We start from the raw sequence: 14,384 nt of genomic DNA, 5'->3' as shown, positions 1-14,384 counted from the left end.
ACAGTTCATCTCTTCGCCTTATTTTTGCAAACTAAACAAACAAGCCTGCTACAATATAACTGAAATTAGTCCTAATAAAACTGAACGTTGTCACTGGCTTCATAAAAGTCAACTTTATGACAGTTTGTTTGGACTCTATTAGACTGTACAGCTGTACCTAATAAAGTGGACACAAAGCGTAAATTAAAACCACAACCTGGGGTGGAGAAGCCCTTCTGTGCAGAGTTTGAACAAACAAGCTACAATATAAATCAGAAGTTAAAAAGTTGCCTCTTTGGTCCTTTAATGGGAGCGAGTCCCCACAGTATGGTGTCAGGTTTGGGTGCCATCAATGTTAATTAATACAACAGTACACACAAACTCAAGATCGTATGTTTCCATGTGTTTATTGTTTTGTTGTTGTGAAACAGCAGCTGTTCAGTAATCTATTAATCTTTGGAGTATAAATAGAAGACAGAGACATCAGAACATTCAGACACACATTTACATCTGGACTTTCATCAGATCACTTCAGCAGAAATCTGACCATGACGGTAAGTTTGTAACTTCATATATCTGACACTTTGACTCAATTATTTTTTTAGCAGGTTAACAGATTCAGTATAATTTAAAATATTTAGTTACTTACAATTAATTTTGTTCTCATTTCTGTATATTTCACTCCAGGACTAGATTTACCTAGCACTACCTACATATGTTTTCATTAAACTTGAGTTTATTTATCACCTCAGAGACACTTTTTTTTTTTTTTTTTTTTTTTTTTTTTTTTTTTTTTTTTAAACAGTAAAAGGTAAAATCTTAGTCACTGGGTTGACAGATAGTGAAAATGTGTCAATATCTGAACTCATGATAAAGGAAACTCCTCATTTGGGTCACTGTGTTCAAACTCTCGGGATCAAAAATGATCAGGGATTGTTCTGTAAGTAGTTTTCTAATAAATGATAAATGCAACAACTTCTGATCAACCCACATCAATTTCAGGCTAAAATATCAACTTATGTTTGGCCACACCCATTTTAAGGTTATACCACACCTATAGTTGGTTTAAACTCCGCTGATTCCAAGCATGGATGTGTTAGCTTGGATACAGCAATGACAACAGGGCCCATTTATTCCCATTAAAGTTGCTCAGTGGCACATGAAGCCAGAAAAGCTCTTTTCCACTGTATGAAATGACTCAGATGATCAGCGCTGTCAAAATGTTACTGGACTAAATGGGTTAAATCTTAACAGTGGAACGAGTCATTTCGTGGGGGTTGTGATGCTCAGAAAAACGTGTCCACTGATTTACAGATGTCTGTTTCACACTGTAAGTCTATGGGGAAAAAAAGTCTTTTGGACCCAGTAGCATCACGTGATGGACTCTGGAAATTGCAGTATCACTGTTTGGCCACTACGAAACTTGACTTCAAAGTCTGTCGCACTTCCTGAGGGTCTGATTTCGAGTACAGATACAGACACAGATAATGGTGTGCTGGCTCAGCCCTACTCTCCTCTGTCCTTTTTTCTCCACAGTGCTTTTTTCAACTGGTAAATCTTTATTTTGTAAACACAGTTTAATCATTTGTGGCCCCAGATTTTAAACATGCAAAGAAAAGGCGTGCATGTTGCTTTGCAGAATATTCTTGCAGTGCTACACTCGGGTTAAATGTGGGAGGAACCTGCTAAATACCCAGACTGAGTACAATATCAGCACAGCAGAGTTTGGCAAAAATATTCCAATTCTAAACCATGTTTTCTTAACGAAACAAAATGACTTCTTCTCTGTTCCAGCTGGCATCAGTCTTCATCCTCCTCCTGGCTCCGGTGTTGACCAGCTGTATGCCCCTCGTCCTCCCATTGGACTGCAGTGACATCTATAATAATGACAACAGACAGCCCAGTGGAGTGTACACCATCTATCCCATCGGAGCCACGTCTGCTGTCCAGGTACACTTCAGGTACATTGTCTTCAACATGTGAGACAGTGAGATCAACAATGTCATTAAACAATTACTGCTGTAAAATAACTAAATAAACAAAAAGACTGAACCAGCAAATAAATCTCCTGGTTGCAATTAGTGTAGCTCACAGTTCCCTGCTGCAGTACCAGCTCACTGCTGAACAGGGATAATAGAGAGCGGCGGAGTGCCATACACATTACATACTGTAACCCAAAGCACTCTTTTCTTACATGCACAGTGTTTAAGAACCTGAATTTGGGACATTACATTACAAAAATCAAGTGTCAAGGAGCCAAGAAATTAATCAAATGGAAAATACATTTTGCTAGCCGCCATCTTTAGCCATTCGTAATTTTAACTTACTGCATGCCCAGGCCCACAGGAAGTGCACCAGGCTTTGACGCCAGTTTTTACAGTGTCCAATCAATGGTACTGCAAGGGTCTGTCATGTGATGCCCTGAGAGACTTTTTCCCATAGACATACATGGTGAAAGAGAAATTTGTAAAAAGTGTTGGGCAGTAACAGTAATAATATAACTTTTCCAGTAACCAGTTGTGTCACTAATAAAATTTCATTAACATTATTACATTTAGCCAGAACAACTCATTACAAGGTTCCTTTTGTTATCCAATCTCTACTGACTTGAAATACAAAAACGTACCGAGGCACACCTCAGAATTTTGGGGAGATGCGCAACTACCAATTTTATGGGGTGTATGGAAAAGTAATATAACGAGTAGTGTAACAAATTACTGTTGGCAGGAGTAATAAGTGAAGTAATGTAATTACTTTCAAAAGGAGTAAAGAGTAATATATTACATTTTTAGAGTAAGAAGCCAAACACTGTCCGTAAATCAATGGATACATTGTTTTTAGCATCACAACCCTGCAAATGACTCGTTTCACTATCAGGATTTGATCCATTCTGTCTGATAACATTTGAAAAGTCTAGAAGAGCCGCAAGATTAAATCTTTTTATCTCCATTCAAGTTAATGGAGCACTAATGTTAGCTTCCCAGCCACCGGAAGTCTCTAGTGCGCTTGCTCTATGGGCCCAATAATGCGGGAGATCCAGGTCATATTATATCCAGGAGGTCGAACATTTTTGGCTTCATGTGTCACTCAGCAGCTTTCATAGGAATGACCCTGGCCCCATCTCCAACGTTGTCTTCAGTTCTTTTTATACATCCATGGGCACATCTCTCCCTGCTATTACAAACAGCAGGAAAATTGTGAGTTTTTAACCTAATTTTAAATTTATCAACACATTTGACACAACATTCAAGAATTTTTAAGTTTAGCAAGTGTCGTGATTATTTCTAGACTATTTCTGGACAAACTATCAACATTCAGGCAACTGATGATTTTTGGAGACATAACGATCAGATGTCATTGAGAAGTAACCAAAAGGGCCTAAACTACGCATTGGAGGGATATATTCATCAATTTATTGTTTAGAAGGTCGATGAAAAGCTTAAATTACAAGCCAAAATTTACAGGTCACAGTGTACGCTTGTGAACCGCATCTGGTTGCCGTCACCATCAAAGACAACAAGTTAAAGTGCCACTGAAGTTAAGGTTTTTGGCTCAGAATATGAGAAAAGGATAACGGCCTTTTTACCATCTTTACCAAGAGTGTCTCTCCGTTAGTTTGGTGCTACAGTATTTACACTGAATCATTCAGCATAACGTTTGCCAACCTTTGTTATCTCTGCCATTACAGATAAGTTAATGAAGCTAAGCTCCAGAAGTTAACGTTAGCTTAACTAGAGCCCTTTGGACAACAGCTAACAATGATGTACCATCACCAAAGTACAAAACTAGAACAAAATAGGCTAATGAACTCCCAGCAAACAAGGTGACATGATGAACAACGCAGCTAGGAGCTAACGTTAGGCTACCTTTAGCTAACGTTAGCTAGAGATGTTAAAGATAACTTTATATTTCTTTCCAGCAAAGTGACAATATGTTGCCTCAAACACAATGTTGACTTACCTTAGAACAGATGTAGACATCATTGTTAATCTTATTCACGTTGAGTTGATGTTGTGGTCTAACGTTACCACACAACTTTATCCAAAGGAGACACTTTTCTCGCTTGAGATGTGGTTTAAAGTGTAAAAATACACCTGGTCGCCCAGCCTCTCAGGATACCTTGTGTCAGAGTTGCATGTACCCCATGCACACCGTTTGACCATTTTTAAACCTCAAATCTCAGAAAAAGCTCATAAAACCGAACAAAACTGACTTTCTGTAATGCATTTCAATGGACATCCAGGCAGAGAATGTCCCAGTGTATGGGAATGGCTATACGCACTATGATGTATGTATGTAGCATGTATGTCCAAATGGATCAGGTTTATGATTTGTGTGTTTGTGTGTAGGTGTACTGTGACATGGACTCACTACAAGGACGGTGGACGGTGAGTATTTTAATTCAGCTGCTAAATCTGGGTCACCAGTTATCAACTCCAGGACCTGTTCAGACTGATCAGAGGCCCTCATTTATTCTACCAAGTGAACTCTGCTAACTATCTGATCTCTTAAAAAGAGCAGTCTGTAAAATTTAGTGGGATTTAGTTGCGTGGAGCAGTGATGACTGCAGATTGCAACCAGCTGAAACTTCTCCTAGTTAGAATTCCTTCAGTGTTTATTGTTCAGGATGTTTTTTTACTGGGAGCTGAATTATCCACAGATGTCTTCAGTTCAATACTTCCTGTTAACCAGATGTTTGTAGCATAGCTTAGCCCCGGGGCCTGAACAGGGTTCACACAGCCTGATTCCTGACTTCAGGACTACCATTTGTACTTTGTTGTGTTGAAACATGAGGTGTCTGATACTTTGTGTGTTTCACTAGTTAACCCTCCATCCTGTTCCTCCAGGTGTTCCAGAGGAGGATGGACGGCTCGGTGAACTTCTACAGGCCCTGGGATCACTACAAGAAGGGCTTTGGTGTCGCTGCTGGAGAGTACTGGCTCGGTGAGACATGAAACCAAACTAACAGTCCCGACTTCATCAGACTGTTTCTATAATGTTTATGTCTGTGTTTGTGTTCAGGTCTTGAGACTCTCTTCCACCTGACTCTGAGGAAAAAGTACGAGCTGCTGGTCGACATGGAGGACTTCGATGGAAACAAAGTGTTCGCTCGTTACTCCTTGTTCTCCGTTGACCCAGAGTCCTACGGATACATGCTGCATGTGTCTGGATTCACTGATGGAGGGGCAGGTCAGTTTGTGGTAGCAGAAGCTGTTTCGGGTTTCTCTGATATTCAGGCAATGATTTTCTTACCAAAGACCGCTTTGACAAAATTTCACACAAATATCTAAAAGAATAAAACAACGAAGTGGTGACATTTTTTAAGTCAAAAGGTCAAAGGTCAGCTTGACTGTGACATCATCATGTCTTAATGTCATCTCTCAAGAACAGAAGGGGAGACATTTGGTCAGATACGGAATTGGTGACTCTAATCTTGAAACTGTGCTGATTGTATAGATCTTCTGTGTGTGAAGCATCCATGTTTTCACTGACATGGATGGAGACTGTCAGAGACACTGGACTGGTGGGCGGAGTCCAGAGCATGTGAGCGGAGCAGGGAGCGGGAGGATTTTGTGTTGAGCGAGGAGCAGCTATTTTTTTTAAAAGGTGGAGTGGAGCCTTATCTCTTGCTCCAATTTCGCTCCGGTCGCTCATGCCCCACCCAGAATGCATCTTTGCACCTCCGTGCACCCACGCTATTTTCTTTCAAAACTATGGAGTTTACTGTGTACTTCAGAAAAGAAACTGATAAGAGAAGCAGCAGTACCTTGGAGAACGGTCCCTAACTGCGGGGAGAGGGCTTCCCCGGAGAATCTACCAACCAAGCTCATGTTTTATTGGTGCCGTAGTATTGTTCCAACCTCTCATTGTTCTGACCTCTCATTAGTCCGACGTCCCGTTGTTCCAATATGTGATTATTACTGTATTTGTGTACCATAGAGGATCAGCAACGCAACAAAAGTAGGCTACTGGTCGAGATGCAAGTGTCATAGAGAGGAGAGAATGAAACACCATAACCGCCTGTTATTAACTTTGGGGTCCGGGTTGTGTGGGGAGCAGTCCACGGTGCTGAACAGCTCCCGGCGGGCGTATTTCTGCCTTGATGGTGCGCCGCGACCAGCTCTGGGTCAGCTGGGAAAGGCTTGAGGCAAAGTAGGCTCACGTCTTATGTGTTTGCCATTTTCTTTTTCATTTTAACCCACACCATGATCTTTTCCTGACCCTAACCAAGTGGTTTTTGTGCCTAAACCTAACCAGGCCTTAACCACAGGGCATCATGATGATTTCGGAACAACGGGCAGACCCTGTTTTTTTATTTGTGAATAGAAGATTACAGGTTAGGGTAGTAAGAAGCAGTTTTTTTGAGCGGAGTGGTGAGCGAGTGAAGTGGGATAAAATTTATGATGGAGCGGAGCGAAGAATGCGCAGAACCAAGCGGAGCGGACGAGCGGCGCAAAGTGACAGGTCTGCAAGCGAGGAGCAGAAATTTTCACCTGCTCTGCTCCGCTCACATGCTCTGGCGGAGTCATACAACCATGGGGCGGACTGGTAGGCGGAGTAACACAAGCGTGGGACGAGGAGTCTAGTTATAAGTCTTGTTATAAGTCTTGTTTTTATGTAAGATGTGTTAATTAGCAGTGTGGCACAATGTGTAAGTAAAAGCCATTGATTTTGATATGTCGGTGCAATAAAAAAAAAGGTCTTTAAAACCAATAAACAATAGTGATAAATAATCGTGATCTCAATATTGATCAGAATAATCATGATTATCATGTTGGGCATAATCATGCAGCTCCACTTTTTTTTTGCCTTTAATGGACAGGACAGGTAAGTGTGAAAGGGGGAGAGAGAGAAGGGGGGATGACATGCAGCAAAGGGCCACAGGCTGGATTCGAACCCGGGCCGCTGCAGCAACAACCTTGTACATAGGGCGCCTGCTCTACCACCGAAGTACTCCTCCGCGGGTTTTCAGACCTAATTGTATTGCGGAGTTTTGCACAGCGGCGACCGGATCTTTGCTCTCAAACCACAAAAAAATGTGATGGCACAACAGTCTCCTTCAGTACATTATTCTATGCTTTCTTTTGATTTTCACATTGGCTAGTCATCCTGTTTAATTTGTCTTCTGATTAAATCGGAACCGTTGAAAGTTGTAGGAAGCCTCTGCAAGTAATTGGTTGCTGGCAGACACTCTGTGCTGCAATAAAATGGTTAATCAGCAGTGCCGTGCACTGTGGAGCCGATGCGCTGCTGGTTCTGCCGACCTGAATAGAATATAATGTCTATAGCCTTACTGTTGTGTGTACAGCATTTATAGACTGAGCTGAGTAGTGATGCGCGGGTCGACCCGTAACCCGCGGGACCCGCAGATGGACCTGCAGGTCGGGCAGCAGTGATCGTCTGTTAAATCGGTCTGTAAATGATATTTTGACATTATTGGCTATTACTGTCATGGCATCCGAAGGTACTGATGCGTTGAGCAGGTGACAGTCCGCGGCCGTTTTCAAAACACACTTGTGTCACGCACTCCAAAAGAAACTTGTTGAAACTTTAAACAATAATTTATTGTACAAAACGGGGGAAACAAACGTTGACAAAAACAATCCATAATTCATATTAAATTCAAAACATAACGAAAAACAGCTACAAGTTAGAGGGAATAGTGATAAAGTGGTAAAACTTGGCATTGATCCACAGCCTCAGACGGATGCGCTCAAGCGTGCCATGCACACAAGCTCTGTAGGCTATACTATATTTTCACATTTTTAACAATACAATTTAAAAGTTTTGATTTTTATTGATAACCTACATTTACCAACAACAAAAAGACTGCATTTAGCACCAAAAAACATGTAAAAAATAAATAAATAAATAAATAAAAAAACGAATACCAAATTTTCATAACGAATACCTACCCATAGAAACGAATATCCGAATATCCGAATATCCGAATATTTGGGTACAGCCCTAGTGTGTGTGTGTGTGTGTGTGTGTGTGTGTGCGCGCGCGCGTGCGTAATCTCCGAGAGGCTGCCTTATCGGCGGATCTTCAACACTCACAACGAGGAAGCAGCAGACACCGGCGGCGCAGCATTATTCTAAACTTCCAAGATGCCGAAGCGCAAGTGCAGTTTTACAGATGAACTGCAGAAAAAATTCCCAACTTACCGTCCCGACCCGGTCGGGATATATGGGAGGCTGAGTGCACCGTGTGCAAAGCTGGCACATATGATTCTGTGTCTAATAAAGGTGCTGGGGACCTCAAAGTTGGATTTTCCAGTACAGAAGAGGTATTATTTAGAACATTATTTCATATTATTTATTTATTTATTTGTTCAGTAAGACTTGAAAAGATAGCAATTATTTTACAAGTTGATTTTTCTAATACAGAAGAGACATTATTTCTATCATTATTTCATTCCAGAGGTTTTACTTTTATATTATTTTTGTACAATTGAAACTTGTAAAAAAAATTATTATTTTAGGCATAATAAAAGCAAGTTGAGTAACCTCTGAGAAGCCTATCTAAGTTTCTGTTTTTGAGAGATATTATTTTGTAATATAACTGAATTTTCTATCCATACAAACTTTAAATATATTACAATTATAAGGCATCTTTGAGTAAACTGCAAGTATCATTTAAGTAGGCTATCTTGTGGCCCAGGGCAAGTGTCCTCTTTTTTGGAAATCAAAATATGGTCACCCTACATTTAACCATAGTTGTCTTTGTTTTTGTTGACGGGCAGTGGCGGCTGGTTTTGAGCCATGACTCCTTCTATTCTGGCTCCAATAACACAACAAGACAAACACATTTTAAGACTCCTATGTAGCCTACAGCCCTGTGGGGGAGAGGCAGCTGCACCTCCAGCTGATAACATGATGTCATCGTGACATCAGCCATAAAAGGGTCTGCAGCTGTTAAAAGTCACCAGTCTGTGGGCGTGCTGAGTGTCTGGTTAGTTCAGTAGTTGTTGTCTTGGTACTGAAGTCATACTGAGGTGGACAGTGGTATGTTAAAGGTTAGACAAGTTAACTGTGGTTATACAGGTTAAAAATATACTAGTTTTAGTTGTATGACAGTATTCTGATGGTACCTTTGTGTTTCTGTAGGAGACTCACTGAGTGGTCACAATGGACAGAAATTCTCCACCTTCGACAGAGACCAGGACGCCTGGGAGGAAGGGAGCTGTGCCAGAACCTACCTGGGGGCGTTCTGGTATAGCAACTGTCACTCAACAAATCCAAACGGTGTTTATCAATGGGGGGCTGATAGTACACTCTATGCTGTTGGAGTGGAGTGGGCTCATTGGAAGGGTCGTGACTACTCCCTGAAGGCCATCAGTATGAAGATCCGTCCTGTGCAGTAGTCTTTTTATTCTTTTCTCTCTGTTGTTCACTGCATTAACTGCAAACACAATTTACAGCAAATGAAATGACAAAGAAAACATGATAAAAAAATAAAAGCCTAATAATAAAATCCTGCAGACAAACACACACTTAGCTTTAAAGTCAAACTAACAGCTCACACACTGATCAGTATCGTCTCTCTTTTGACCTACAACTGAACAAATTACCAACATAATTAAACAATTTGTAACTTTGACATGTTGATGCTGTTCCTGCATTTTAGCTGGATAAAAAGAGGTATTAGACGTTCAGACCAAATGTCACCCTGCACTGGGTAGTCTGACCACAACACTTGTTGGAGGTTTGACACACTGATGTCAATCATTATCTGCTGTATGGAGACAATAAATGAGAAACTGAGCAGAAATCTGATGTCACTTTGTCTCCTGTGTCTTTCTGTCTTCATTCTCTTTGTTCAAAAGTTCAGAGGACGCTCACCTTCCTTCCTGTTCTCAAACAGAAATGATGGTGAATCGCTGCCCTCTACTGGTCACAGAGCTGAACTCAATCTTCTTCAGTGGCGAAAAGGCACAAAAACCAGAGCAGAGATTTTCCACAGAAAAATACAGTGTGAATGCTGATAGCTGAAATCAATTTAGTTTAAATCATTCAGAGCGATAAGAAACTGACAGAAACTACATTATATCGGCCTGTTGTCGCCCAAATATCCTAATCACATCTCATGTACAGTACAGGCCAAAAGTTTGGACACACCACCTCATTCTCATTTATTTTCATGACTATTTACATTGTAGATTCTCACTGAAGGCATCAAAACTATGAATGAACACATGTGGAGTTATGTACTTAACAAAAAAAGGTGAAATAACTGAAAACATGTTTTATATTCTAGTTTCTTCAAAATAGCCACCCTTTGCTCTGATTACTGCTTTGCACACTCTTGGCATTCTCTCCATGAGCTTCAAGAGGTAGTCACCTGAAATGGTTTTCCAACAGTCTTGAAGGAGTTCCCAGAGGTGTTTAGCACTTGTTGGCCCCTTTGCCTTCACTCTGCGGTCCAGCTCACCCCAAACCATCTCGACTGGGTTCAGGTCCGGTGACTGTGGAGGCCAGGTCATCTGCCGCAGCACTCCATCACTCTCCTTCTTGGTCAAATAGCCCTTACACAGCCTGGAGGTGTGTTTGGGGTCATTGTCCTGTTGAAAAATAAATGATGGTCCAACTAAACGCAAACCGGATGGGATGGCATGTCGCTGCAGGATGCTGTGGTAGCCATGCTGGTTCAGTGTGCCTTCAGTTTTGAATAAATCCCCCACAGTGTCACCAGCAAAACACCCCCACACCATCACACCTCCTCCTCCATGCTTCACAGTGGGAACCAGGCATGTGGAATCCATCCGTTCACCTTTTCTGCGTCTCACAAAGACACGGCGGTTGGAACCAAAGATCTCAAATTTGGACTCATCAGACCAAAGCACAGATTTCCACTGGTCTAATGTCCATTCCTTGTGTTTCTTGGCCCAAACAAATCTCTTCTGCTTGTTGCCTCTCCTTAGCAGTGGTTTCCTAGCAGCTATTTGACCATGAAGGCCTGATTCGCGCAGTCTCCTCTTAACAGTTGTTCTAGAGATGGGTCTGCTGCTAGAACTCTGTGTGGCATTCATCTGGTCTCTGATCTGAGCTGCTGTTAACTTGCCATTTCTGAGGCTGGTGACTGGATGAACTTATCCTCAGAAGCAGAGGTGACTCTTGGTCTTCCTTTCCTGGGTCGGTCCTCATGTGTGCCAGTTTCGTTGTAGCGCTTGATGGTTTTGCGACTCCACTTGGGGACACATTTAAAGTTTTTGCAATTTTCCGGACTGACTGACCTTCATTTCTTAAAGTAATGATGGCCACTCGTTTTTCTTTAGTTAGCTGATTGGTTCTTGCCATAATATGAATTTTAACAGTTGTCCAATAGGGCTGTCGGCTGTGTATTAACCTGACTTGTGCACAACACAACTGATGGTCCCAACCCCATTGATAAAGCAAGAAATTCCACTAATTAACCCTGATAAGGCACACCTGTGAAGTGGAAACCATTTCAGGTGACTACCTCTTGAAGCTCATGGAGAGAATGCCAAGAGTGTGCAAAGCAGTAATCAGAGCAAAGGGTGGCTATTTTGAAGAAACTAGAATATAAAACATGTTTTCAGTTATTTCACCTTTTTTTGTTAAGTACATAACTGCACATGTGTTCATTCATAGTTTTGATGCCTTCAGTGAGAATCTACAATGTAAATAGTCATGAAAATAAAGAAAACGCATTGAATGAGAAGGTGTGTCCAAACTTTTGGCCTGTACTGTACACTCTGGTGTTTGTACTTCAGTTTTACATTTGTTCATCATCTTGTGTTCAAATAATTTTTTAAATCTATGATGTCACTCCTGAAAAAGAAATTTTTAATCTGAAGAGGTTTTTCTGGTTAATAACAGGTTAAATAAGATAAGATACACCTTTATTGATCCCATAATTGAGAAATTCCAGTGTTACAGCAGTCAAGGAAAAAGAGTCAGATTAAAGATTTCAAAATTAGACTTAAAAAACTTAAATAACTAGGCATGCAAATAAGTACAAAAATCCAAGAGTCAGCGATAAATAATAATAATAATAATAATGAGCAGCAGTGAATGAAAATGAGCAGTGGATAAAGGGAGCACATCTAGTGCAAGTGATTTTATGTGCAAAACAGCAGACAGCTGTGGTGTCATGGTGCAGTTTACTGTGAGCAGTGCTGGTTGTGAAGCCTGACAGCAGCAGGCAAGAAGGACCTGCAATAGCGTTCCTTCACTCCTTCACACACTTAGGGTGAATCAGTCTATCGCTGAAGGAGCTCTCCAGAGCTTTTATCTCCTCCTGCAGAGGATGGGAGTCGTTAGTCCTCAGGGATGATAGCTTGGCTGTCATCCTCCTTTCTCCCACCACCTGCACAGAGTCCAGAGAGCATCCCAGGACAGAGCTGGCCTTCTTGATCAGCTTGTCCAGTCTCTTCCTATCTGCAGCCGAGATGCTGCTGCCCCAGCAGACCACTCCGTAAAAGATGGCTGATGCCACCACAGTGTCAGTGAAGGTCTTCAGGAGCGCCCCTGCACTCCTTCTTTGGCCTTTCTTGTACAGTGCTGTTATGTGATCAGTCCAGTCCAGTTTATTGTTAAGAGGAACACCCAGGTACTTATAAGATGTCACCATCTCAATGTCCTTTCCCTGGATGTCCACCGGTGTTGGGGGGAGGAGTCTGCGCCTGCGGAAATCCACCACCAGCTCTTTGGTTTTACCCACGTTGATCTGAAGGTGGTTCCTCAGGCACCAGTCCAAAGTCCTGGTTCAGTTCTCTGTACTCTCTGTTGTCCCCATCTGTGATGAGGCCGACAATGGCAGAGTCATCAGAAAACTTCTGCAGATGACAGGTGGGGGTGTCGTGTGAAAAGTCTGCAGTGTAGAGGGTGAAGAGGAACGGTGCCAGCACCGTCCCCTGCGGGGCCCCCGTACTGCAGACAACCAAGTCCGATACACAATCCTGGGTCCTGACATACTGTGGCCGGTCCATTGAAGCGCCTACTCCGGGGTGGAGACAGGACCAGGCGCTCCAGAGTCTTCATGAGGTACGATGTTAATGCCACTGGTCTGAAGCTGCTGAAGTCCTTGGGGGGCAGAGTCTTGGGCACAGGTACCACGCAGGATGTCTTCCACAGCTGTGGTTCTCTCCCCAGCCTCAGGCTCAGGTTGAAGATGGTTTCAACTATCCCGCACAGTTGGTCTGCGCAAGACTTCAGGGGCCTGGAGCTGATGCTGTCTGGACCTGCAGCCTTCCTCATCTTTATCTTCCTCAGCTGATCTCTCACCTGACAGGTAGTGAAGGACAAGCTGGAGCAGGGGGGCTGTGTGCTGGGGGGTGGGGGTGATGAGGTGGGGGGAGGGGTGGGGGTTGGTGAGATGTCCAGGGGAGCGGGGGTGGGGGAGGTGTCAAAGCAGTGTGCCAGGAGTGTAGGTGAGGGGGAAAGTGAAGGTGAGGATGAGGGGGGTTGCAGCCGTGATGTCTGGGCCAGGGGAGGGGCAGACTGATCAAATCTATTGAAGAACAGATTCAGATCATTCACCCACTGCTGGTCACCTCTGGCCTGGGAGTCTGGTTGTTTGTGTCCTGAGATGGTTTTCAGACCTCTCCAGACTCTGCTGATGTCGCTCTGCTGCAGCTGTTCCTCCATCTAGCCCTAACCTAACCTAACCCTAAATAAATAACAATTCAGTGACAACTTGTTAATGTTGAACCATCGTCTTAAAATATCCAGTTCTGTTTCCACTGTATCCAGAAGCTGCTCGAGGTTTTTACCAGAACAAAACAAAATTAAACAACTCGGACACATGACAGATATCATTTATGTACAATATAAACAGTTTTGGACCCAGCACTGACCCTTGTGGGACCCCACATATAACCCTTGGTAAGTCAGACTAATTGCACATATTTATTTTATTTATTTGCACTGTCTATTTTCTTGTCTATTTTAAAATGAGTTACTGAGTCATTTGTGAGCTACTCCTCTAATGCCTTATCTTTCCAGTGGTCGTAGTGGTCCCCCAGAGATCCCTGCCCGTGCTGGCTGGCAGCACGACGGTGAAGCCAAACACGTCTTGTGTGGCGATCAGCAGTGATGTGGTGGTTCACTTTTACACTGTGATCTGTAGCCTATAGTTCGGCTTTAGCTTCTAACGATCTTTGTCTTTTTAACCTGTTGTTGCTGCTGAGTCAGTTTGACATCCTGGATATATCCTTCAAACACAGACTGTAGACCCCTCTGTCTGCTTCTCTCTGGAATCACTCTTTCATTTGTCCAAAAAAATATGATAATATTTCTTCAGGGAATATTTCTCCACTGTGGGATCCATGATTACTCTGACAGCTTGTCAGACCATCACAAAGGGTCGGGGTGTAGTGAAAGGGTCAGTTAAGACATAGAGACACAGGAGACAAAGTGAAGACATCAGCTCACATCAGA

The 14,384-nt window shown here is 42.5% G+C and overlaps 1 protein-coding gene across 2 annotated transcripts; it reads left to right on the top strand.

The window, feature by feature from the left end:
• The first annotated feature begins 411 nt into the window (after nt 1-411).
• LOC125881204 (microfibril-associated glycoprotein 4-like) lies at nt 412-9,758 on the top strand. 2 transcript variants are annotated; one of them, XM_049564256.1, is made up of 6 exons: nt 412-533; nt 1,774-1,929; nt 4,329-4,367; nt 4,827-4,923; nt 5,002-5,169; nt 9,090-9,758. In XM_049564256.1, exons 1-6 carry the CDS (start codon nt 528-530, stop codon nt 9,344-9,346), a joined length of 723 nt encoding a protein of 240 aa, XP_049420213.1. In that variant the 5' UTR covers nt 412-527; the 3' UTR covers nt 9,347-9,758. The 2 variants fall into 2 exon arrangements, with proteins under 2 accessions (XP_049420213.1, XP_049420212.1); XM_049564255.1 differs by lacking the exon at nt 412-533 and having other exon boundaries at nt 1,753-1,929.
• Nucleotides 9,759-14,384: the final 4,626 nt, after the last annotated feature.

This window comes from Epinephelus fuscoguttatus, linkage group LG20 (genome assembly GCF_011397635.1).
Source record: "Epinephelus fuscoguttatus linkage group LG20, E.fuscoguttatus.final_Chr_v1".
Classification (NCBI taxonomy): Eukaryota; Metazoa; Chordata; class Actinopteri; order Perciformes; family Serranidae; genus Epinephelus; species Epinephelus fuscoguttatus.
This window is presented reverse-complemented; position numbering and strand designations above follow the sequence as displayed.

Excerpts from the sequence above, each read along its gene's own strand:
- LOC125881204 (XM_049564255.1), top strand. The coding sequence starts at position 1,753 with ATGACTTCTTCTCTGTTCCAGCTGGCATCAGTCTTCATCCTCCTCCTG. Across the intron at positions 1,930-4,328 it reads GAGCCACGTCTGCTGTCCAG|GTGTACTGTGACATGGACTC; the intron begins GTACACTTCAGG and ends GTTTGTGTGTAG. Across the intron at positions 5,170-9,089 it reads ATTCACTGATGGAGGGGCAG|GAGACTCACTGAGTGGTCAC; the intron begins GTCAGTTTGTGG and ends GTGTTTCTGTAG.